General features: G+C 50.2%; 7 protein-coding genes across 7 annotated transcripts; 3 read left to right on the top strand and 4 right to left on the bottom strand.

Moving 5' to 3' along the window:
• Positions 1-553: 553 nt before the first annotated feature.
• Positions 554-987, top strand: LOC128468881 (histone H3). Its single transcript, XM_053450699.1, has one exon. It carries the CDS (start codon positions 577-579, stop codon positions 985-987), a length of 411 nt encoding a protein of 136 aa, XP_053306674.1. The 5' UTR covers positions 554-576.
• Positions 988-1,476: 489 nt separating this feature from the next.
• Positions 1,477-2,122, bottom strand: LOC128469046 (histone H1B-like). The gene has a single exon (XM_053450842.1). It carries the CDS (start codon positions 2,098-2,100, stop codon positions 1,492-1,494), a length of 609 nt encoding a protein of 202 aa, XP_053306817.1. The 5' UTR covers positions 2,101-2,122; the 3' UTR covers positions 1,477-1,491.
• Positions 2,123-19,682: 17,560 nt separating this feature from the next.
• Positions 19,683-20,078, bottom strand: LOC128469059 (histone H2A type 2-B-like). The gene has a single exon (XM_053450853.1). The coding sequence runs from the start codon at positions 20,073-20,075 to the stop codon at positions 19,683-19,685; it is 393 nt and encodes a 130-aa protein (XP_053306828.1). The 5' UTR covers positions 20,076-20,078.
• Positions 20,079-20,357: 279 nt separating this feature from the next.
• On the top strand, positions 20,358-20,843 carry LOC128468981 (histone H2B 1.1-like). The gene has a single exon (XM_053450786.1). The coding sequence runs from the start codon at positions 20,431-20,433 to the stop codon at positions 20,809-20,811; it is 381 nt and encodes a 126-aa protein (XP_053306761.1). The 5' UTR covers positions 20,358-20,430; the 3' UTR covers positions 20,812-20,843.
• Positions 20,844-21,703: 860 nt separating this feature from the next.
• On the bottom strand, positions 21,704-22,056 carry LOC128469007 (histone H4). Its single transcript, XM_053450808.1, has one exon. The coding sequence runs from the start codon at positions 22,022-22,024 to the stop codon at positions 21,713-21,715; it is 312 nt and encodes a 103-aa protein (XP_053306783.1). The 5' UTR covers positions 22,025-22,056; the 3' UTR covers positions 21,704-21,712.
• A 645-nt stretch (positions 22,057-22,701) lies between these two features.
• Positions 22,702-23,115, top strand: LOC128469051 (histone H3). The gene has a single exon (XM_053450846.1). The coding sequence runs from the start codon at positions 22,705-22,707 to the stop codon at positions 23,113-23,115; it is 411 nt and encodes a 136-aa protein (XP_053306821.1). The 5' UTR covers positions 22,702-22,704.
• Positions 23,116-23,594: 479 nt separating this feature from the next.
• On the bottom strand, positions 23,595-24,281 carry LOC128468863 (histone H1B-like). Its single transcript, XM_053450683.1, has one exon. The coding sequence runs from the start codon at positions 24,246-24,248 to the stop codon at positions 23,610-23,612; it is 639 nt and encodes a 212-aa protein (XP_053306658.1). The 5' UTR covers positions 24,249-24,281; the 3' UTR covers positions 23,595-23,609.
• Between the last annotated feature and the right edge of the window lie 202 nt (positions 24,282-24,483).

Here is a 24,483-nt window from a genome sequence, read left to right as displayed (position 1 = left end):
GATATGAACAATTCAAACCAACCTCCTTTGTGCCACTCCCTACACCAAGGCCGCATCTGCTTTCAAAGACGCCTAGCCTTTATTAATCAAGCCTCTCTACTGCATGACGTACGTTAAGCTTCTGCCTCCCTCACCTCCACGTGATCGCTTTCGACGATCCCTCATTTACCACTAGGTGGCAGCATATCGCTGTAAATAAACGCCAAACGGCGGCCAAGGTAAAGGCGGGCTTTTAGCTTTCGCCGTATCGCTGTTAACGGTCAGCCAGTACACAGGTTCACTAGGTAGGAGGCTGACCAAAAGAAAGGAGATCAAATAAATAAACAAAAAAAGAACCGCAGCTAACGAATAAATGAACGATTCGAGCATTTAATAAAATAAAATACTCTCCACACCGAAGTCTCTTGATCAAAGTATGGCTTTTTCAAAACATCGTCCTAGCCTATGAAAAAGAGGGGCGTGATTAAGCGTATCCAATCACATCTACCGCTACTCTATAAAGAGCTTGAGTTGGCCACAGAATCGCTATAGTTACGTTGTGTCCGTCGGTGAATCGGATCAGCACGCAGAAGCAGCATGGCTCGCACCAAGCAGACAGCCCGTAAGTCCACCGGAGGAAAGGCTCCCCGGAAGCAGTTGGCGACCAAAGCTGCGAGGAAAAGCGCTCCAGCTACCGGTGGCGTGAAGAAGCCACATCGCTACCGCCCGGGCACCGTAGCTCTTAGGGAAATCCGCCGTTACCAGAAGTCTACGGAGTTGCTTATCAGAAAGCTGCCTTTCCAACGGCTGGTCCGTGAGATTGCTCAAGACTTCAAAACCGATCTACGTTTCCAGAGTTCTGCTGTTATGGCTCTCCAGGAAGCCAGCGAGGCTTACCTCGTGGGGCTTTTCGAAGACACCAATTTGTGCGCTATTCACGCTAAGCGGGTTACTATCATGCCAAAAGACATTCAGCTGGCTCGCAGGATCAGAGGAGAACGTGCCTAAGTAAATGCGGTGTGGGCGAACGCTGTTTCCTCCTCACCCTCCCACAAAGGCTCTTTTAAGAGCCACCACATTGTCACTCAAACGAGCTTATGTTTTGTGTTTCCCTTCGCTTGCGCGAAATTAACCCTGTTGCCTCGGCCAAGCTTCAAACTTCTCACACCATTGATCCTTGGCCCTCTACCGAGCGAGCCGTTAAGCGGCCGAATCCCCGGCTGGGCATAACGATTAACGGCAAAGCACAATCTTTAAGACCGCCCCTCATCTCTATTATGTTACGGACAGGGCTCCGAGCGAGAGCTCTGGCCGAATATGTGAATCCATGCATAACACACAAGTATGGGGCTAGGCTTTCAGCGGGTGGCCCACATAGCCGCGGCCGGTGATTAAACGCTTTTTTTTTTTTCTTTTTCGGAGGATATGATGGTTCTGAAAAGAACCTTTTGTGTTAAGAATTAAGTGAGAAAGCACACACCAGAGGCGCTGCAAAACCCACGCCCCCCCTTCTCACTTTTTGGGGGCTGCCTTTTTAGCCTTGGGCTTAGCGGGGCTTTTAGCCTTGGGCTTTGTGGCCTTCTTAGCTGGGCTCTTGCCAGCTTTCTTCGCTTTAACAACCTTAGGCTTCTTGGGACTCTTGGCAACGGCCGACGGTTTCTTGATCTTTTTCGGGCTTTTCTTCACTCCTGCAGGGGCTTTCTTGGGCGACTTCACAACCTTCTTAGGGGCTACTTTTTTAGGCTTTACGGGAATTTCCTTCTTCTTTGATGTCTTCTCTCTGCTCTCCAGCTGCTTCTTGTTCAGCTTGAAAGAGCCAGAGGCACCGCTTCCTTTCAGCTGGATCAGGGTCTCTTTAGACACCAGACCCTTGAGAGCGAGCTTCAGGCGGCTGTTATTCTTTTCTACGTCGTAGCCGCCAGCAGCGAGTGCTTTTTTAAGAGCTGCGAGAGACACTCCGCTGCGCTCCTTGGACGCAGAGACCGCTTTCACAATCAGCTCGGAGACACCGGGACCGGACTTCACAGGACGGCTTTTTGCAGCTGCCGGCTTCTTCGGCTGTTTCTTCTTGGCAGAGGTTTCTGCCGGTGGAGGCGCCGGGGAAGGAGCTGTCTCGGCCATCTCACTGCCTGGATCCCGCCACAAAACAGTTCAAATCGAACGTAAACACGGGGTTAAACCGCCAGAAGTTTGGCTTTTATAGACGAGCTGCCGCACATTCATTGGTTCATGAGCAGTAGCCTGCGAGCCTATGATTGGACGCCGTTTCTGAAACCTCCCCATGCTGCCGATCGCCGGGGCATCGCTGGATTTGCAGTCGGGGGAGGGGGGTTTGAAAGGAAAATATATTTACCGTTTGCGCGTAAACGTCTCATCACACTTCTAATTATAGATCCTAACTCCAAAGCAGTTGAATTTCTTTAACCGTGCAGCCCCCCCCCCAAAAAAAGAAAGAAAAAATAAACTGCCAGGGAACAGCACCCAAGAGGTGTGAAATAATAAATAAATAAAATAATGAATACAGATAATAAAATAAATTATTTAATACGGTATCACCTATTAAAGATTAATTTACCCTTAAACTTAATCTACAAATTTATATAACCCAATCATTTATTATTATTTAAGAATCGCCTAATATTTATACATTAAAGAATAACATTAAAAATGATGGATATTTTTAACTAATAATAATCAATTAAATAATTTAAAATAAAGTGTATTTCTACTGCTAGTGCCTGGCTGCCTGCCGGTCTGATGATTGTCTTAGGACTCGTAGCTGACAAGAGTTTACTTAGGGGTTATTTATTATTAACGTATTATATTATTTATTTATTATTCAAAATAATAAAAGTAATTATTAAGATTAGGTTCTGTCTTATCAGGACGTTTTATGTGCGAGAGTGTGTTTGTGTGTATTAGCGCGTGAGCATACGTTAGTGAGGAAAGGGTTAAGCGTGAGAATGTGTTTGTGTGCATGCACCACTGTGTATTAATGATGTATATACTATTTCTTTAACGTGAGTGCGAGTGTATAGAACTAGAAAGGGGAAATAACAGGAAAGATCCTTGTGAATTGTGTGTGTGAACTCTGTAAAACACAGCTTTACATCTATGATCATATAGACTGACCTCTGTATAATAACACACAGCCTGACTTCTATACAAAACCCCCTGACCTCTGTATAAACCACACACCAGGACCTCTGTATAGTAACACACAGACTGACTTATGACTATACGTTAATATTGGGGGCCCAGAGCAGCAGAGTTGACAAGGACTAGCGTGCCCCCTCCCCCTGCCCCCTCCCCCCTCCCCCTGCCCCCTCCCCCTGCCCTCTCCCCCTGCCCTGTAATCAGCCCTTCGAAGCCTGTATTTTTGTGACAGGGGGAGCCGGCACCAGACTTACTTAAGAGGGCGGGGCTTCCTCTTCAGCAGCCGACACCAATACAGAGACAGGGGAGGGACTATCTAGCCGTCTACTACCTCATTCTCCTAGCCCCTCCCCCGAGTGTCTGTTTGGATCAACCCCTTCCTTTCTTGTGTCTTCTGGAGATCCCAGATCTGCTCAAGGTAAGAAAAAGTTGGAGGAGGGAGAGAGCGGATGGACGTGAAGTTACATTTTTAATATATTTTTTAAATAACATTTTAAATGGATTCCTGCCTTGAATAGGGAGCCGAGTCCCGCTCCTTAGGTATTTAGTTTCTTGTTGTTCTTGTTGAGTACTTTGATGGTTTTGGCAGCAGTCCCGGTGTTCTTGTTGCGGTTTGGCAGAAGTCCCGGTGTTCTTGTTGCGGTTTGGCAGCAGTCCCGGTGTATTGATTGGTTGCGGTTTGGCAGCTGTCCAGGCGTTCATTGACTTGGTGTTGTGATAAATGAATGCCGGCGAGTAGAGGGTGCCGAACGTTCCTTTAATTGTCAGTAACAGGAGGGGATGCTTCTCCGTGCGGATTGAGAAAGCTCACACAGCTCCCTGACTGCGACTCGGATGATTGACTGCCACGCGGGGGCCACTCTCCCACAGCTTCCTGACGGCCACTGGCCCCCCCCCTCCAGAAGGCCACTCGGGGCCCCCACCCACAGCTTCCAGACTGCCATTTGGGGGCCCACATCCCAAGGATTCCAGGGGGCCACCCGGGGGCCCCCTCCAAACGGCCAATGGGGGTCCCCCTCAAACTGCTTCCGGACTGCCACTCGGGGCCCCCCTCCCAAGAATTCCAGACTGCCACTTGGGGGCCCCCCTCCCACAGCTTCTGGACTGCCACTCATGGGCCCCCCTCCCACAGCTTCTGAACGGCCACGCGGGGGCCCACCTCCCAAGGATTCCAGACTGCCACTCTGGGGGCCCCCTCCCAAGGATTCCAGACTGCCACTGGGGGACCCCCTCCCACAGCTTCTGGACTGCCACTCATGGGCCCCCCTCCCACAGCTTCTGAACGGCCACGCGGGGGCCCACCTCCCAAGGATTCCAGACTGCCACTCTGGGGGCCCCCTCCCAAGGATTCCAGACTGCCACTGGGGGACCCCCTCCCACAGCTTCTTGACTGCCACTCATGGGCCCCCCTCCCACAGCTTCTGAACGGCCACTCGGGGGCCCCCTCCCACAGCTTCCAGACTGCCACTCGGGAGGCCCCCTCCCAAGGATTCCGGACTGCCACTTGGGGTCCCCCCCTCCGAAACCTTCCAGACTGCCTCTCAGGGGCCCCCCTCCCAAGGATTCCAGACTGCCACTTGGGGTCCCCCCCTCACAAGGACTCCAGACTGCCCCTCGGGGGCCCCCCACCCAAGGATTCCGGACTGCCACTAGGGCCCCCCCTCCCAAAGCATCCGGACTTCCACTCAGGGGGCCCCTTCCCACCGCTTCCTGGCCTCATAATGTGTATTTATACCAGCAATGTATTATATATATAAATAAAGTTAGTTCCATTTATATGTGATGGCTCAGAGTAATAGTATTGTTCGACAACTAAATAATGGATAATAAATTACACTGACATACTATATACAGTGCTGCAGAGTATGTTAATGTATTCTGTTACAGTATTATATAATTGTGGCATATTTGTTACATTGTGCATTCTATTTGATAATGTCATATATATATTCATTGTCGCTTCCCAATGGTATTTCTTTGATTTACTGTAAAAGTTATGCCATAGTTAGTAAAGGCAGACAGATGCCCAGACTATTCTTTAATTCTCTGATCAGGCCCCAGTTACCCCTGCATTCCTGTGAAAATATTTTGTCGTTCCATGTCAGTAATGTCACAGAGCTGGCTAGTACGACCGACTACCTCCGCTGACTTGTGCTCCCTTAGCTTTGGACAACTCGCCCTTCCCAGATTCCCCAGTCACTAGCAGTGTAGGGTATATAAAAATGAAGAACACTTTATTTTTTACACACATGGCTAGATATAGCCAGCAAAGCGAACATTAACATAAACAGTCAGGTATTGGATTACAACGGCTACAGAACCGCCCCCTTAATCTGGGTAATTTGGACTCCCAGGGGCAATAGGGCAATTAAAGTGATTAACAATACAATGGGGTCCCCACCTCCACTATATATTACTGGCCAACATTTCCAGGGAAAACAATGGTTTGGCCGGTGTCAGACAATTATTGCGTGGAAAGAGTTAAAATGCTAGCATGTTAAATGTCCATGGGTTGTCTAGTGTTTTTTTCAAAATGTATGATTCGATGGGTAAATTGAATTGGCCGGGTTCAACAATGTCCCAGATAACACGGGGGGCAGGGACCACACGTCACATTTCCAATTTGAAAAATGCACACTTCTCAAATGTGGCCTTTTAACCCCCCAGACGAGGACAACAGTCCCACTCGCCAGGGGAGGGAGGCAGGGTCCATAATCTGTGGGTAGCACTCCATCACACTGTTGAGGTGTAAATATACTAAGTATGCACTGAGTTCAGCCTTTGGAAATTGAGAAACAATTTCTTTTTAGTGCCTGGATTAACTAGCAAATCCGGCAACACTGAAATCTGGTACAGAAAAAGATGGAAAATCTTTTAGTTATCCCACCACTGACACCACATTTGTCACGTTCAGGACTACTTGCCAAGCTGTGACGGTGTGGAGGGTGTGGGCATGAACAGAGCCGGCCTTAGGTGTTCCGGCGCCCTGTGCAAACTACTCCTCTGGCGCCCCCCCTCACTACCCCCCCTCTGCCCCTTCAAACTACCCCCCCTGTGCCTTCAAACTACCCCCCTCTGCCCCTTCAAACTACCCCCTCTGCCCCTTCAAACTACCCCCCCATCCCTTCAAACTACCCCCCTCTGCCCCTTCAAACTACCCCCCTCTGCCCCTTCAAACTACCCCCCTCTGCCCCTTCAAACTACCCCCCTCTGCCCCTTCATAAACTACCCCCCTCTGCCCCTTCAAACTACCCCCCTTGCCCATTCAAACTACTCCCCCGCCCCTTCAAACTAACCCCCCTGCCCCTTCCTTCAAGCTACCCCCCCTCTCCCTACTTCTCCTTATCCTAACTTACCTTGAGGAGTCCTGCCGGCGCTCAACATGAGATGCCGGCACCGTGACGGAGAGTAAGGGGCGTCGAGCCGTTGCTGAGAACTTCCCGAGCAACTGCTTGGCGCCCCTGCCCGGGACATAAATGAAAACATTGTTGGTTTTTTTTGTTGTTGGTTTTTTTAACTTTATTTAACATCCTCCATGTTAAATAAAGTAAGAAAAAACTTAATTTAACATAGAACAAAAAAAAACAACGTTTTCATTTAGGTGCAGAGGGGGCGGCAGCGGACCCCGCGGCGGCGGCGGTGGAGGAGGACCCCGCGGCGGCGGAGGAGGACTCCGCGGCGGCGGCGGACCCCGCAGCGGCGCCCCCTGGAGTGTGGCGCCCCCTGGAGTGTGGCGCCCTGTGCAGTCGCACACCCCAAAGGCCGGCCCTGGGCATGAAGTGGTTAATAGCACCAGGCCTCTGTATTTACTATCTTCACCACTTAACAAGGCATCAGTTATACCAAATGAACCCCCAAATCCTGCCTTTATCCCCTCAGGTAGTCTGCCACCACTCACGATTTTGATACCGGATTTGTGAGAAATCCGAACTAGAACATTTATCTCTCTATGTATATAACAACCCACCACGTATTTGCCCGAATATAGGCCGCACCCCCCCCCCACTTTAAGTCTTTAAAGTGGGGGTGCGGCCTATATTCGGGGTCTAGCGCCCGACACCCGGGACATGCGTCCCTTTATGATACAGATCCCCCGCAGCGGTGCAGGGGACCTGCATCCTACTCTCTGATGCGCTCAGACAGCCTCCCCTGCCGGAGGTTGTTTATGCTCACGTCGCCGCAGCCGGTGAATATCTGCGTGATGTACGTTAACAATCTTCCTTTCCGGTACTTCCCACGGCGGAGGGGGTAGAGTGGCAGCAAATCTCGGGAAGGGGGGGATAGAGTGGCAGCATATCTCGGGGGTGGCAGAATTTTTTCCTTTAAAAAAGCACCTAATTTTTAGGGTGCGACCTATATTCGGGTGCGGCCTATATTCACGCCAATACGGTATATATCCTCTAGAACTTAATAACAATACGGTAACGTGTTATCCTCTCTTAGGGTTTGTGGATATCTATAGTAGAGCCAGAGCCGGCTTAGGTGTTCTGGCGCCCTGTGCGGACTACTCCACTGACCCCCCCCAACCCCCAAAAAGAAAGGAAAAAAAATCTTGTCACGAATCTCCCCTTTCTCACTATCTATCCCCTCTCCCCCTTTATCACTATCTACCACCTCTGCCCCATCACACTATCAACCACCTCTGCCCCTTCTCACTATCTACCACCTCTGCCCCTTCTCACGGCCTCCCCCCCGCCCCATCTCACTGCCTTCCCCTCCCCCCCATCTCACTACTTCTCATTATCCTTACTTACCTTGTTGAGTCCTGCGGTAGGAGTGGGAGGCGTCCATCTGCCGCGGTGCATGTTCACAGCTGAGCGCTGGAATATGACATCATATTTTGGTGCTCAGCATGAAACGCCGGCACCGGACGGAGTCACGGAGAGTGAGGGGCACCGAGCGGTTGCTGAAAACTTCACAAGAGTCGCTCGGCGCCCCTGCCCAGGACTTAAATTAAAACATTGGGGTTTTTTTTTGTTGTTAAATATGTTAAATAAAGTTAAAAAGTGTATTTAACATGGAGGATGTTAAATAAAGTTAAAAAAAACAAACAAACAAACTAAAAAAACAATGGTTTAATTTAAGTCCCGGCCACACAGGTCGCACACCCCTAAGGCTGGCCCTGACTAGAGCCCAAAGACAGACTTGGATTATGAATATTTTAATAACAAAAAGACAAAGATTACACAGTGCCACAATTACAAAAAAACAAGAAGTACAAAAGAAAACCAAAATGGCAAACAGTTCTTAAAACGATGGGCCTTAAACACAGAACCCTCACTCACGAGTTTCTTCAATAAGCCGGCCTGTGGGAACTCCTTAAGTCCAGACGGTTTTTTTATGATGTTGTTCCGATTAGAGTATATCGTGAAGTTCTGCTTTGAGGTCGCTGCATTGCCCCTAAATCAGATTCTGTTTCAAGAAAACATCCCTTTGACCACATGGCCAATTATATGACACCTTTTCCAAGAATTGGTTCCCATCTTTGATGTGCCAATAAATTATGGTGGGGTAAAGGTGATGGAAAACCCCTCCACTTAAGATAGGAATGGAATTCCTACAACTAAGGATCCTTATCTGTTAGGCCATGAATCACCACAGGGGTCCTGGGAAGATGACACCTCTTGCCAGATCAGATATGAAGGGCATGTACAAAGAAACTGATTTAGATGAACATTGCTAACACAAAAGAATTAACCACCTCTGCTGGATTATCCTTCCATGTATCCACTACATTATATGAGTTAATCATGACAACTACACTTCCGTATACTACAGTGCTGACGAGGCTGTATTTCCTGTTAATCCAAGTCTTGTATGTCCGGTGACTATGGGCAGAGGGAAGCAACGTCTGGCAGGTGTAACTAACCTGTTTATAAGCCCGTGTGTTTCCCAAATAAAGAGTCCCCGTTTTGCCTCACTACGAGTCTCGTCTTGCTATTTAGTTAAGCCTCGGTGCTGCCCTTATCAGGGCCTCCGAGCCCCGCAATGGCCGTACCACATTAAACCGGTGTTTTCGGGGGTGATCCTGAAGGAGCGGCGGCGATCCCCGGGTGCCGATAGCTTGGGGTCCTGAGTATATCCTGTCCAAAAGGTTAGGCGATCGGTCGAAGGGACCTCGAGCGGCAGCAGTTCAAAGTTTCCCCGTGACGGACCGTGAGATACCCCACGGGTGGTGGGTGCACGGACCAGGGGTGGTTCGGGGAAGAGGCCTCCTATAGATTACCGGCTGCTGGGGCTGCTAGGAGAGCAGAGATCAGCCGGCGTCGTAACCGAGGTTGGTAACTTGTTTCTGGCTCTTCATCAAGGTATCAGCTGCATCTTTAGAGAGACCTTGTGACGGATCGTCCTGTGCCCCAGACTGGACACATCCGCCAGCCAGCTCCTTCCCTCTCCCAGTCAGCGGACACGCTGTGGCTGTCCGAAGAAAGCAGTCACAGACCAGCACTTCCCTCAATCATGAGACAGGACTTCATGCTTTGAGGTTAAAACAGAACTCTCCTTTTATTACACACAGAATTTATATACAATCTCAATTCAATGAGCACCGAACCCAACCCCCAATCCCATCAGCCATATCCCATCACAAATCCCATCAGCCACATCCCATCACAAATCCCATCAGTTTCCAGGGGATGTATCGGGTGAGGAGATTAAGAGATACAATGGGTTTCCCCCACCTGTGTTATCCCCCCTGTAGTGCGGGTGCCGCCTGGGCAGACAGGGCTGTGCTGGCTGATTAAGAGCCCCAGCCGGATTACAGGATTGTCTCTGAAGGTTGGAGCTGCAGCTACATTCAAACAGGTTACAAATAAATATAATAATAATAACAGTGAAGATGAGACATGGTTCTTCACAGAAATGCCTGAATTAAAGTCTCCCTTTCAGGAGCCAAACTGAAAGACTGAAACAGGCGGGATTTGGGTGGAGGACAGGCCCCTGCTGGAGCAGGTCTGGTTTGATCTCCAACCTTAGAGGGCTCTCTATGGACAGACAAATTTAACTCCGGGTACCAAATCCTTTTGGGCCAGTCGGGAGCTATCAGAATCACCCGACATATGTCCCAGGCGATGAGAGGAAGAGGGGGCAAGATATAACCCAGGTCGAAGGCCCAAACCTGAGAAAAGGCATTCAGAGCTAAGGGATGGCCTGCTGCTGACAGAGAATAAAACAGAGGGAGTTTCTTGTTGGCTGTAGTAGCCATGAGGTCGATCTCTGGAACTTCCCAGATCTTCGTGATCTGATGAAACGTCGCATAGCTCAGGCTCCACTCTCCTTGAAGAACAGAAGTTCTGCTTAGGAAATCTGCAGTGACGTTCTCCTTTCCATGGATGAAGACGGCCGAAAGGTGAGAAAGATGAAATTTGGCCCACTTCCCGATCTTCTGACGAAGACTTCCTAACTGAAGACTTCTCGTGCCACCTTGTTTGTTCAGGAAAGCCACTACCGTGCGATTGTCCGACAGAATTCTTACCGCTTTCCCTCGTAGCCTGGACTGCCATGAGAGGAGAGCTTTCCAAACTACCCGAAGTTCCAGCATATTGATTTGAAGATGGCGCTCGTGGTTGGACCAAAAACCTTGACGGAATTCTTTGTCCATCGTAGCTCCACAACCGGATAAACTGGCGTCCGTGGAAACGACTGTCCAAGAGGGCTCGGTCCAGACCAGACCTGAACCCAGCCTTTTCGCCTGAAGCCACCATCTGAGGGAAGAACGGACGCTGGGAGGAAGAGAGACCTTCCTTGAAAGTGCCGGAACGGATCGATTCCATGACTTCAGGATGAGACATTGTAGAGGACGGATATGCAGAAGCGCCTATGCCACGGCAGGCCTTGTAGAAACCATCAGTCCAAGAAGTCACATGAGAAGCCGTAGACTGGAAAGACATCTGGAAAGAATCAAGCTGGTAAGGCTGATAATGTTCTGAATTTTGTTCTCCGGCAGAAAAATCTTTTGACACGTAGTGTCCAGGATAAACCCCAGGAAGGGAATCATTCTGTTGGGAAGCAGGTGGGATTTTCGAAAATTGACAATCCATCCCAAATCCTGAAGCATGGAAACAGTCCTGTGAATCTGTTGAGACTCAGCTGATAGAAGCCAGTCGTCTAGGTATGGGACTACCTTGATTATTTCCTGAGGAAAGCCACGATCCCTGATAGTAGTTTCATAAAAATTATCGGTGCTGAAGCGAGACCGAAAGGAAGGGTCTGGAACTGGAAATGACGAATCCCTGATGTAGACGGAATGGCCACCCGAAGGAACCTCTGAGAATCTTGCTTGTTGGGAACATGGAGATAGGCGTCTTGAAGATCGAGAGTAGCCAGGAAATCCTCTTCGGAAAGAAGTTCCACGGTGGATTTGATAGATTCCATCCTGAACTTCCTGGAACTCACTAATTGATTTAGAAACTTGAGGTCTATGATAAGCCTGAAGTCTCCTGATGGTTTGTGTGACGAACCCTGTCTGATCTTCACTGTTATTATTATTACCGTATTTGCTCGATTATAAGACGAGGTTTTTTCCAGAGCAAATGCTCTGAAAAATACCCCTCGTCTTATAATCGGGGTCGTCTTCTAATCAGACCCCAAAAAAATGGCTGGGGCCATGCTGCTTACCGGTCGCGAGCAGCGTCTCTTCCGTTAGAAGCAGGAGGACAGGAAGCTTGTAGCTTCCTCACAGAACTCTATCTCCCCCTCCCTCCTCTGGGGGCGGGGCCAGAGAAGTTGCTGGTACAGCCGGTCCCCTGCAGAAGTCTTCGAGTGAGAGATCTGCAGTTCAGGTAAGGGGGTGGGGGAGGGTTTTTGGGTAAGTATGTGTGATTAATGTGTGAAGTATGTGTGATTAATGGAATGAATGAGTATTTAAATGTTTGTGAATGTGTGTTTGTGTGTGATAGCATGGATGTGTAAGGGGGGTGGGGGTTGTAGCATGGCATAGGGAGGCTGTAATCCCACTACTATCATCCCCAGGTTCCAGCATGTACTGGCTGCCTTGGCTTGATAGTAGTGTGATTGCTGTTAGCAGCAATCACACTCCTATCAAGCCAAGGCAGCCAGTACATGCTGGGTTAAAAGGCATATCATGGGGCTGAGTGGCATATAGGGGGTTAAAATGCATTTCTGGACCTCCAGAAATGCATTTTAACCCCCTATATGCCACTCAGCCCCATGATATGCATATATACCTCCAGAAATGCATTTTAACCCCCTATATGCCACTCAGCCCCATGATATGCCTTTTAACCCCCTATATGCCAGAGTGGCATATAGGGGTATAAGGCATATCATGGGGCAGAGTGGCAAATAGGGGGGGGTATAAAGCATTTCTGGGGGCAGAGTGGCATAACTGGGGGGGCAGGTTGGCAAATAAAAGGAAATTTAAAAAATATATTTACATGAATTAATATTTACTGGTAAAACTTTTTTTCCTATAGGGTCGTCTTATATTCAGGCTTTTTGTTTTTTTCCTAAATTAATATTTTGATTTTGGGGGGTCGTCTTATAATCGGGGTCGTCTTATATTTGAGCAAATACGGTATTATATTTATGTGTACCCGGTTTGAATGTGGCTGCAGCTCCAGCCTTCAAAGAGACGATCCTATAATCTGGCTGGAGCTCTTAATCAGCCAGCACAGCCCTATCTGCCCAGACGGCCCCCGCACTACAGGGGAGATAACACAGGTGGGGGAACCCATTGTATCCCTTAATCCCCTCACCTGATACATCCCCTGTATACCGATGGGATTTGTGAGGGGATGTGGCTGATGGGATTTGTGATGGGATGTGGCTGATAGGATTGGGGGTTGGGTTCGGTGCACAGTGAATGGAGATTGTATATAAGTTCTGTGTGTTTGTAATAAAGAGAGTTCCTGTTTTACCTCACTACGAGTCCTGTCTTGTTATTGAGGTAAGCCTCGGCGCTGCCCTTATCAGGGCGGTAGGGTGCTGTATTGCTATACTTCGGTATACTACAGTACGGCCGAGGTTCCTGAAGAGCTGTGTTCTCTGCTATGATCGCGTATTGTCCTTTTCAGGACGATAGCCACCCTGTGTAGCTCAGTTTCGGCTAGCCACAGACAGTGAAGGGGTTAATCTCTGGTGCCCCGGTGGCCATGGGGCGAAGGAAGCAACGTTCGGCGGGCGTACCCAGTCGGGGTACAGGTCAGTCCCGTCACAGTTTGGGAACCACGAAGATGTGGGAGTAAACACCTCTTCCTCTTTGGGCAGCAGGCACTGGGATAAGTACTTGTTTCTTGACAAAATCCTGCACCAGATCCAAAAGCGCCTTTCTCCTGGAAGGATCCGCGGGAGGTGTAGACATCATAAAACGCTCTGGGGGAGTGCTGACAAGCTCCAGACCGTACCCTCTGGAAATGATCCCCAGGGTCCAAAGGTCTGGACAAACAAGAGCCCAAAGGTGGAAAAAAAATTCTCAGCCTGCCCCCTACCGCACAACTCCTGGCGTCAAGGTCTCTTAGCGGCTCCATCTTCATGTTTAGATGGGAAGGGTCTGCCCCTACCACAAAACCGAGCCTGGGGTCGGAATCTTGACCTCTGGAGGACCTGAACGAACAATTTGGACGAAAACGAGGTAAGGGTTTACGTTTAGGCAAGAAGTACTTATCCCCAGTAGCCTTTTCCAATAAAGTTTCCAGCTCTTTCCCAAACAGATCTTTGCCAGAAATGGGAATCCCGCACAAATGTTGCTTGGAAGCGGAGTCTGCTGACCAGGCTTTGAGCCATAGAGCCCTTCTAGACACAACCGACAATGCAGAGGCCCTAGCAGCCATGCGTACGGATTCCATAGCTGAGTCACATAAAAAAATCAGCAGCGCTCTTCACATCTGAGATGCCACGGAGGATATCCTCTTCTCCTGCACCGCTTAGGATATCATCTTCAATTTGTTGAAGCCATCAGCGCATAGCCCTAGCTACTGAGGCTGCTGCAATGCCTGGCTTAAAGATAGCTGCTGAGGCTTCAAAAGATCTCTTAGCTGCCCCTTCTGCCTTCCTATCCATGGGATCCGAAAAATGAGAGGAATCTTCTAAAGGTATAGCAGATCTTCCGGTGGCTCTGGCCACTGGAGCATCAACTTTGGGAGTTGAACAGAGCTCAGAGAAATCGTCTGGAAAAGGAAAGAGTCTGGACACCCTTTTACAGGTAGTTAGCCTTCTTTCCGGAGCCTTCCACTGGTCAGTGATTATGGATTTTAAGGTTTCATGAATAGGAAAAACCTTAGATTTCTTAAAGGAGCCCTGGTTTGTCTTTTGGCTGCTCTTCTTCCAGATCCGGAGCAGCCCTTACGGCAATAACCAGCTTGTTTACTTCTTCTGCTGGAAAGAAGAAGGATTCTTCCGATAGTTCCCCCTCCTCTAGGGATTAGGGATCTTCCATATGCCATTCCTTTTCAGAATCTGAAGTGTAAGGTTCCTGACCAGAGGGCCGGAACCCAGGCCGAGGGTCGGGGCCCACAGATCTAGGCTGAGGTAAAGAATCCATAACAGAGGTTTTAATCTGCTGAAAAGTGGACTGAAGCTCAGCTTTCATCCATTCCTTGAATTCTGAAATGGACTCCTCTCTGGCTTTGAGGCAGGATGAGCAAAATTTCCTAGAGGCGTCAGACATTGTAGCCTTGCGGTTTTTACAGGCAAAATGTTTTGTCTTGGATGCAGCCTTCCTAGGAGCTGGTGACTCTTCAGGGAAGTCTGGCTTATCTAGCGACATCCTAATAATAAAGGATAGGAGACGGTTAAAACAAAAAGAAAAAACAAATGCAGACAAATTCCCATAGACTCATAACCTACTTGGGTTAAGAGGCAGAAAACACCAGAACAGAAAATCTCAGGAAGCCAGTATTCTTCATCAGAAGAAAACTGCAAACTAAAAGCAGTACAAGCTAATAAAAAACCTTACCAAACCGAGGGACAAAGGTCCAGAAAACCGCCAAAAAACCTTCTCTGACCTGAGAGCTGCTTACAGATCTGCCCCCTTCCTGACCTCAGATGCCTCCTGGCAGACTGAGATGAAACCGGAAGCACGCCACCGCAAAGATCAGACGCTTCCTGGCTGAAATCGTCGGCAGACTGAAGCAGAGTCCCGATGTTCTGCTTACAGCTAGCCCGCCCAAGGGCTGCTAAAGGTAAGTAGGCTAGAGTCCTTCCGAGGACCCTGCCTGAAGGAGCCTTTCCCTGCTCCGGTAAACAGGTTCCTACCGAGGACCGGACCGGAGAGGGTTAAAACGGGCAAAAAACCCTTGCCCACTACCCAAAGCGGGACTGCAGCGCTGGACAGGAGAGCTCTCCCACGAGCTCTGAAAACAACAAATGGGGGATGTACCTACCTGGATAGGGCAGGAAAGTACTGTGGGTAAAGGGTTCTGGGGGTTTAAATCTTTCCTACCTTATTCGGATAGGCGGCGCTATCTCCTATGCTACCGGGAGTAACAAGGGAAATATATCCTCACTGTCGTGGACTATGCCACCCGTTACCCGAAGGGCCGACCATAGTAGAGTACGTGTTGGCCTTCTGGGATAGATTGAAGGACCACACGGACATGGTCCGGGAAAACCTTCAAGTGGCGCAAGGTTGGCAGAAACGGTGGTACGACCGGACCGCCCCGGAGCCGCGCCTTTGAAGTAGGGCAGAAGGTCCTAGCGCTTAAACCATCCCGTCAGGATAAGCTGCAGGCGGTGTGGCAGGGACCGTATCGGGTGGTGAAGCAACTGTGCAACACCACCTACATGGTAGCTAAATGTGCAGACGGAAGGATCCAGCGAACCTTCCGTGTGAACATGTTGAAAGCCTACCAGGAGCGTCCTGAGGAAGTAGCAGTTATTTGCGCCCCGGCGATAGATGACCCTGAGGGATTACGCTGCTAGAATTGCCCAGGTAGTGTCAGGGACGAGGGAACTTGGCGCGATACAGTTAGCGGCGTGGTTAGGGAAATCCCAGAAGGCCCAAGTTCGCCAGCTGTTAGACCAGAGAGGCGGCTTACTCTCTGCCCTCCCGGGATGCACCACCGCGTGGAGACTCCAGGGCAGACCCCGTTACGCCAAGCTGCGTACCGAGTTCCTGAGTCTGTCCGAGAAGGTATGTTAAGGGAGTTTAAGGAGATGCTCGATCTGGGAGTGATTGAGCCGTCCGAGAGCCCCTTGGCTTTTCCGGTAGTCCTAGTGCCTAAGAGAGACTACCGCAGGCTCAATGACCGGACTGTGACTGACACGTACCCCATGTCCCGAGTAGATGATTTGTTACACCGCATCTCTCGTGGTAAGTTCCTATCCACCCTCGACCTATGCAAGGGGTACTGGCAGATTCCTCTTGTGACGGGCCTCGGGTACCCCGGCTGGGTACACCCGTCAATTCTTAGTTGCTTCCTCCCGGAACCACAAGGGTTAACCACTTCCAGCTGTAGCCTATACTAGCAGGGAAGGGAGTAGGAATGCGGCTTGGATTCTTGGGTGAAGGAGCACCTTAGCTCGCCGAAGCGTAGCTGAATCCGGTGCTGTAACTGTCCTGAGAAGGACAGTGAGTGATCCAGCAAGCCCCTGAAGCATTAGACAAGACTAATGTCCAGGGAAGTGACACACTTTATTGGGAAACACACAGGCTTATATACAGGTTAGGTGATAAAAAGGTCATAAATCAGGACACATCTTCCCGCCCTGCCCAGACAGTCCGGCGCCGTGCTTAGGCTACCGAGCCCCGCAATGTCCGTATACATTTGTTCATCGTTCTCGGGGTGATCCCGATGGCGCAGCGGCGATCTTAGGGGTGCCGAGGGGGCGGTCGGGGACCAGGAAGATCTGGTCCAAAAAGCGACGTGATCGGTCAACGGGGTCCCGAGCGAAACAACAGTTTCAAGTTTCCCTGGGACGGACCGCGAGATAGCCGGCACGCGTTCGGCAGCCGCGCCGTCCGTTTTCCGCTCCTCCGGAAGTCCCGGCGACCAGGCATCCAGGGGAGGCTTTTCCCCACGAATTGGTCTTGCTCCATACCCCACCCCGGTGGGTTAATAGCAAGGTAAATGGTGCGGTAGGTGAGGGCTGATGGCGTCCGGGATACGAGGGGTTAACGTATGGGGGCAGGGCATGTGGGACATGGACAGGGGCAGCACGGGAGGGAGAACAAAGGCACAGAAGACAGACACACAGATAGATATACATAACTATCACAACAATGATATTAAACTGCATTTTTCAGCCCAGGTTTGTGACACCTCTGGCGGCGGAGGCAATTCCGAAGTCGGCCTTCATCACCCCATTCGGACTATACCAATTTAGGATTATGCCTTTTGGGATGAAGAACGCTCCGGCGACGTTCCAGAGGATGGTAGATCGACTCCTCGATGGCCTCCAGGACTATGCTTGCGCGTTGTCTCGGCAATCGGAGTTAGCCACCTAACCAAAGAAACAGCCCTAAGCCGACCCGTTGGGGTCTAGCCGGGTCTGTCACTGCAAACAAAGGGGGGAGTAATGTGATGGTTCCTACAGTCACCCTACCCCTCAGATAATGTTATCCAGTGACATGAAACTCTTTAATGTGTTATTAATAAAAATGTATATTATTGCCTTATTTTGTAAAAGTTTGCACACGGCACACTAAGGTCTGAGAGATAATCTAATAAAGATAATGTGTGCTCTTTATCTCCCAGACTTAGTGGTCCCGGTGTCCTGTTGTATTGCTCCTCCCCCCCTCGTGGTGTCCCTACCTATAAAAGGCGACACCTGTCCCATAATAAACAGTTATTCCTTTTGTTGTACCTAAAGACTAGTCTTGCCTGGTTATTTGGGTACCGGATAGCGATATCCCTTTACTTTGCTTGGGGATATTGCCTACAGATTGCGGGGAATTATTGTCCTGAAGGGAGAAGTCGCTCTTGGCGGAGAGGGAGAACCTGAGGTCCCTGGTCGGTCCGTCACACCGACACTAGCGGAGCAGGGCTCACGAGCTGGTCCGGTGACCCTAGCTTCACGGCACCGGAGCCCGCCGAGGCGTAGCTGAGTACAGTGCCGTAATTGTCCTGAAAATGACAATTAGTGATCCAGCGGGTCCCTGAAGCATTAGAGGAAACTAACGTTCCAGGGAAGTAACAGACTTTATTGTGGAAACACACAGGCTTATCTACAGGTTAGGTTATAAAAAGGTCATAAATCAGGCACACATCTTCCCTCCCTGCCCTGACGGTTCGGCGCCACGCTTAGGCAACCGAGCCCCGCAATATCCGTAGGGACCCCAGGCGGCAGCAAATCGAACTTTCCCCGGGACAGCCGGCGTTTGTACGATAGCCGCACCGCCGGATTGCCACCTCTCTAGCGGCTCCAGTGACAAGGGATCCCCAGTCTCTGCGAGGGTGTCTGGGCTACGAGAGCCGAAGTCCATGGGTAGAGCAGGTGATACATGGATGAGGTAGGACAGGAAGGGGAGCCAAGCGGCAGTAGGTTGAAGCTTCCCCCGGGATGGACCGCGGGACAGCCGGCGTGGGTCCGATAGCCGCGCTGGGGCAGTTATGGTTAATGAGGGTCTTTAGGGTTAATTTAGGGGCAGTAATGGTTAATGGGGTGTTTAGGGTTAATTTAATGCTGAGGACTGAGGGTTAATTTAACAAAGTTAACTAAAGGTGCAGTTAGAGGTAAAGCAATCTAAAAGCAATCTTAAGGTGGGTAATCTAAGAGGAATCTAAATCCTGGGGGCAGTGAAGATTATTAATGTATTTATTTATAAAAGTGTGGTGTCAGTGATATTCTCTGAATGGTTCGAATCTCTGAACGATTCTCTTCCTTCAGTGACATCGCTAGAGTAGGCAGCCAGGCAGGAGGGTTCATTGACCCTAATGAAAGGGGCGGGGCCAATCGTTAGTTTGACTGCAGGGAGGGACTGGGGAAACAGTAACTCCTATGAGTCACACTGAGTGATCCGAAGATTCGGATCATAAATCGGATCATTTCAATGACCGACTCGAAATGATCCGATTCACTTTACTGATCCGAACTTCGCATCACTACTTTGGGGTATAGGAAGGGTTAATCCCTTCTTATCAATAAAGCTTTCAGAGGCAAGGGAGATGTCTACAGTGGAGCTACTCACGGCTCTCTCTCAGTGATTATCAAATTCATTAATACGCTCCCCAGACCATTGCCAGCTACACGATCATCACACAGCTGAGGGATTCCCCGGCTTCTGCCACATTAATTTGCGGTAAACCACAATTTCCTATGCAATGCTGCCACCGTGTGGTAGCACTTGCCCACCCACCTTTCTTGAGAACCATATTTATCCGTGTAAGTGCTGGCAGCTTTGCCTCGAATTTTAGCCCTGAAACGGGGTATGGTGTATGATGTAGTTTGTATGAATGGTGTTTAGCCACCGTGAAGCTCAGCAACTAAACATCGGGCTGAAAAACTGCAGTGGAAAGCAGTTGCCTTTAGGGAAGCTTGCAGCAAGTTTATAGCAAGACAGATTTAGCTTGTTCCAGAGATTATGGGTGGCTCTGAAAAGAGCCTTTGGTGGTGTTCGCCAATTGCCCTGCGGTTACCGATTACCGCACTCACTTGCTCTTGGCAGGCTTGTGGCTCTCGGTCTTCTTGGGCAAGAGCACCGCCTGGATGTTGGGTAGAACACCTCCCTGAGCAATGGTGACCCCTCCGAGCAGCTTATTGAGCTCCTCGTCGTTGCGAACGGCAAGTTGCAGGTGGCGAGGAATGATACGGGTCTTTTTGTTATCGCGTGCAGCGTTACCAGCCAACTCCAATATCTCAGCAGTCAGATACTCCAACACCGCTGCCAGATACACGGGTGCGCCGGCTCCTACTCTCTCGGCATAATTACCCTTGCGAAGAAGCCTATGCACACGGCCAACAGGAAATTGCAAACCAGCACGGGAAGAACGTGTCTTCGCCTTAGCACGAACCTTTCCGCCTTGTTTACCTCTGCCAGACATGATATCTCTCGAGAAAAATCCACCCTAATAACTGACGAAGAGAAACACGTTAAAGATGATCCGCCGCACACTTACCCAGCTATTTGTAGCTTCCCCCCGTGACGCTAATCGTCACTGATTGGTTCCTTTTCAAAACATCCAATCGGGTGGACATAGTCTGAGACACCAATCGGTGTAGGCACTGCGGTTCATGGGCGGCCGCATCTGCACACGTGACAACCTCATCGAATCGGACGCGAGACAGCAGAACGGCCTTATTTGCATGCGGTGCCTATAAAGGGAAGGGCCCAGGGCAGTAACGCTTCGGTGTTCATCACTTTCTTCTGCGTTGCGTGTTGAAAGGAAAGCAGACGCGATGCCTGATCCGGCGAAATCTGCGCCTGCTCCGAAGAAAGGCTCTAAGAAAGCTGTTACGAAGACTCAGAAAAAAGACGGGAAGAAACGCAAGAAGAGCAGAAAGGAAAGCTACGCGATCTATGTCTACAAGGTACTGAAGCAGGTGCATCCAGACACTGGCATTTCCTCCAAGGCCATGGGCATCATGAACTCGTTTGTTAATGATATCTTTGAGCGCATTGCCGGGGAAGCTTCACGCCTAGCCCATTACAACAAGCGCTCCACTATCACTTCTCGGGAGATTCAGACTGCTGTACGCCTCCTCCTTCCTGGAGAGCTGGCCAAGCACGCTGTGTCAGAGGGCACCAAGGCTGTTACCAAGTACACCAGCGCCAAGTAAAGTTCTTTGTTCTCTCTCTTTAAACAAAGGCTCTTTTGAGAGCCACCCACACGGTCTGTCTCAGAGCTATGTGAATGATCTAGCCCTTTTGTCGGACTGTTAGCTCTCCAGGTTAGCTGGGGTATTGTGCCCATCGACCAGACTGCCTGGGAAGAGAAGCCCAAGGTGAAGGGGCTCCTGTGATGGCAACGACCTGTATCCCGACTGGGTATTCCAGCTAATCGCTGATTTCTCTTGCTGGGATCTAAGGGATTAACCCCTTCACCGCCAGACAAAACTAGCTTTGCAGAGAGAAGGGGCTGCTTTACCACTGCGGCTAGCCGAAGCTGAGCTACACAGTGGGGCTATTGTCCTGAAAAAGAAAATGCGTGATCCTAGCAGGGGACACAGCTCTTCAGAAACCTCGATGGCGCTGTAGTATACGGAAGTATAGCAATACAGCGCTCTACCGCCCTGAAAAGGGCAGCGCCGAGTCTTACCCCACTAAGACATGACTCGGTAGTGCGGACATGTGGCACACGGACAGGATAAGACATGAGGGGACGACAAACTCATAATAAAAAACACACACATACTGAGACATACAGAGTAAGAGAACTACACCATAGATTGACCTACTAACCCTGGGCCGGCCCCCCTTCAAGCCAGCCATGGGCCAGCCTTTGGAGGACACCAGCTGCTGATCCCAGCACATGTTCTGCAAACGGGCCCAACTCCCAGCACTCCGATCCTGCCAGTAGCTCAATCTATAGCCAGACCCAGCCACTGTTAAGCTGGTTATTTCAAGGCGTGCATAGAAAAACGCGGGCAGACACGGGGACAACATGATCATAGCCTAAGAGAGTGTGTGGGTGGCTCTGAAAAGAGCCGTTGGATGTTTCCGGGTGACGAGTCAACAAGCTTAACCTCCGAAACCGTACAGAGTACGGCCTTGGCGTTTCAAGGCATACACCACGTCCATAGCGGTAACGGTTTTCCTCTTGGCATGCTCAGTATAAGTGACTGCGTCACGAATCACATTCTCCAAAAACACTTTGAGCACACCACGGGTCTCCTCATAGATCAGCCCAGAGATACGCTTTACACCTCCTCTGCGAGCCAAACGGCGGATAGCAGGCTTAGTGATACCCTGGATGTTATCCCGAAGCACCTTCCTGTGCCTCTTTGCGCCACCTTTCCCGAGTCCCTTACCTCCTTTGCCACGGCCAGACATGCTCACGCTTACTCCACGAGTTCCACAGCACAATACTCGCCTACGGCCGGCCCGCTTTCTTTTATGCGTACTGGACGGACCTGATGGGGAACTGCACCTTTCTGCCTCAAGGGGGCGTTGCTTTTTTAATATATGCTTCTCGTTGGTTGGCTGGAGAAGCTTCCAAGCGTGCCTCAGCCACCGATTGGCTATTTAGGAATATCAAAAACCTTAATGCTTTTGCCTCCCTCACCTCCACGTGATCGCTTTCGACGATCCCTCATTTACCACTAGGTGGCAGCATATCGCTGTAAATAAACGCCAAACGGAGACCAAGATAAAGGCGGGCTTTTAGCTTTTGCCGTATCGCTGTTAACGGTCAGCCAGTACACAGGTTCACTAGGTAGGAGGCTGACCAAAAGAGAGGAGAAGAAATAAATAAAAAAAGAACGGCAGCTAACGAATAAATGAACGATTCGAGCATGTAATTAAAATAAATATATAAAAAGATAACGCTCCACACCGAAGTCTCTTGATCAAAGGCGGGCTTTTTCAAACCATCGTCCTAGCCTATGAAAAAGAGGGGCGTGATTAAGCGTATCCAATCACATTTACGGCTACTCTATAAAGGGGTTGAGTTGGCCACAGAATCGTTACAGTTCTGTTGTATTCGTCAGTGAATCAGATCTGCGCGCATCAGCATGGCTCGCACCAAGCAGACAGCCCGTAAGTCCACCGGAGGAAAAGCTCCTCGGAAGCAGCTGGCGACCAAAGCTGCGAGGAAAAGCGCTCCAGCTACCGGCGGCGTGAAGAAGCCACATCGCTACCGCCCGGGCACCGTAGCTCTTAGGGAAATCCGCCGTTACCAGAAGTCCACGGAGTTGCTTATCAGAAAGCTGCCTTTCCAACGGCTGGTGCGTGAGATTGCTCAAGATTTCAAGACCGATCTACGTTTCCAAAGTTCTGCTGTTATGGCTCTCCAGGAAGCCAGCGAGGCTTACCTCGTGGGGCTTTTCGAAGACACCAATTTGTGCGCTATTCACGCTAAGCGGGTTACTATCATGCCAAAAGATATTCAGCTGGCTCGTAGGATCAGAGGTGAGCGTGCCTAAGGAAACGTGGTGTGGGTGAACACTGTTTCCCCCTCACCTCTCACAAAGGCTCTTTTAAGAGCCACCACATTGTCACTCAAACGAGCTTGTGTTTAGTGTCTACCTTCGCATGCATGAAATTAACCCTGTTGCTCGCACCCAAGCTTGAAATATCTCACACCGTTATCCCACTACCGAGCGAGCCCTTGAGCGGCTGAGTCCCCGGCTGGGCATAACGATTAACGGCAAAGCACAATCTTTAAGACCGCCCCTTATCTCTATTATGTTACGGAGAGCGCTCCGAGCGAGAGCGCTGGCCGAATATGTCAATCCATGCACAACACACAAGTATGGGGCTAGGCTTTCAGCGGGTGGCCCACGTAGCAGCGGCCGGTGATTAAACGCTTATTTTCTCTTTTTCGGAGGATATGATGGTTCTGAAAAGAACCTTTTGTGTGAATAATTAAGTGGGAGAGCACACACCAGAGGCGCTGCAAAACCCACGCCCCCCCTTCTCACTTTTTGGGGGCTGCCTTTTTAGCCTTGGGCTTAGCGGGGCTTTTGGCTGCCTTGGGCTTTGCGGGGCTTTTGGCTGCCTTGGGCTTTGTGGCCTTCTTAGCTGGGCTCTTGCCAGCTTTCTTCGCTTTAACAACCTTAGGCTTCTTGGGACTCTTGGCAGCGGCCGACGGTTTCTTAATCTTTTTCGGGCTTTTCTTCACTCCTGCAGGGGCTTTCTTGGGCGACTTCACAACCTGCTTAGGGGCTACTTTTTTAGGCTTTACGGGAATTTCCTTCTTCTTTGATGTCTTCTCTTTGCTCTCCAGCTGCTTCTTGTTCAGCTTGAAAGAGCCAGAGGCACCGCTTCCTTTCAGCTGGATCAGGGTCTCTTTAGACACCAGACCCTTGAGAGCGAGCTTCAGGCGGCTGTTATTCTTTTCTACGTCGTAGCCGCCAGCAGCGAGTGCTTTTTTAAGAGCTGCGAGAGACACTCCGCTGCGCTCCTTGGACGCAGAGACCGCTTTCACAATCAGCTCGGAGACACTGGGACCGGACTTCACAGGACGGCTTTTTGCAGCTGCCGGCTTCTTCGGCTGTTTCTTCTTGGCAGAGGTTTCTGCCGGGGGAGGCGCCAGGGAAGGAGCTGTCTCGGTCATCTCACTGCCTGGATCCCGCCACGAAAGAGTCCAAATCGCACGTAAACACGGGGTTAAACCGCCAGAAGTCTGGCTTTTATAGACGAGCTGCCGAACATTCATTGGTTCATGAGCAGTAGCCTGCGAGCCTATGATTGGACGCCGTTTCTGAAACCTCCCCATGCTGCCAGGGCATCGCTGGATTTGCATTCAGGGGAGGGAGGAGGGGTTGCAAGGAAAATATACTTACCGTTTG

This window comes from Spea bombifrons, chromosome 11 (assembly GCF_027358695.1).
Source record: "Spea bombifrons isolate aSpeBom1 chromosome 11, aSpeBom1.2.pri, whole genome shotgun sequence".
Classification (NCBI taxonomy): domain Eukaryota; kingdom Metazoa; phylum Chordata; class Amphibia; order Anura; family Pelobatidae; genus Spea; species Spea bombifrons.
Note: the sequence above shows the minus strand (reverse complement) of the source record. Positions and strands in the feature narration are given on the sequence as shown.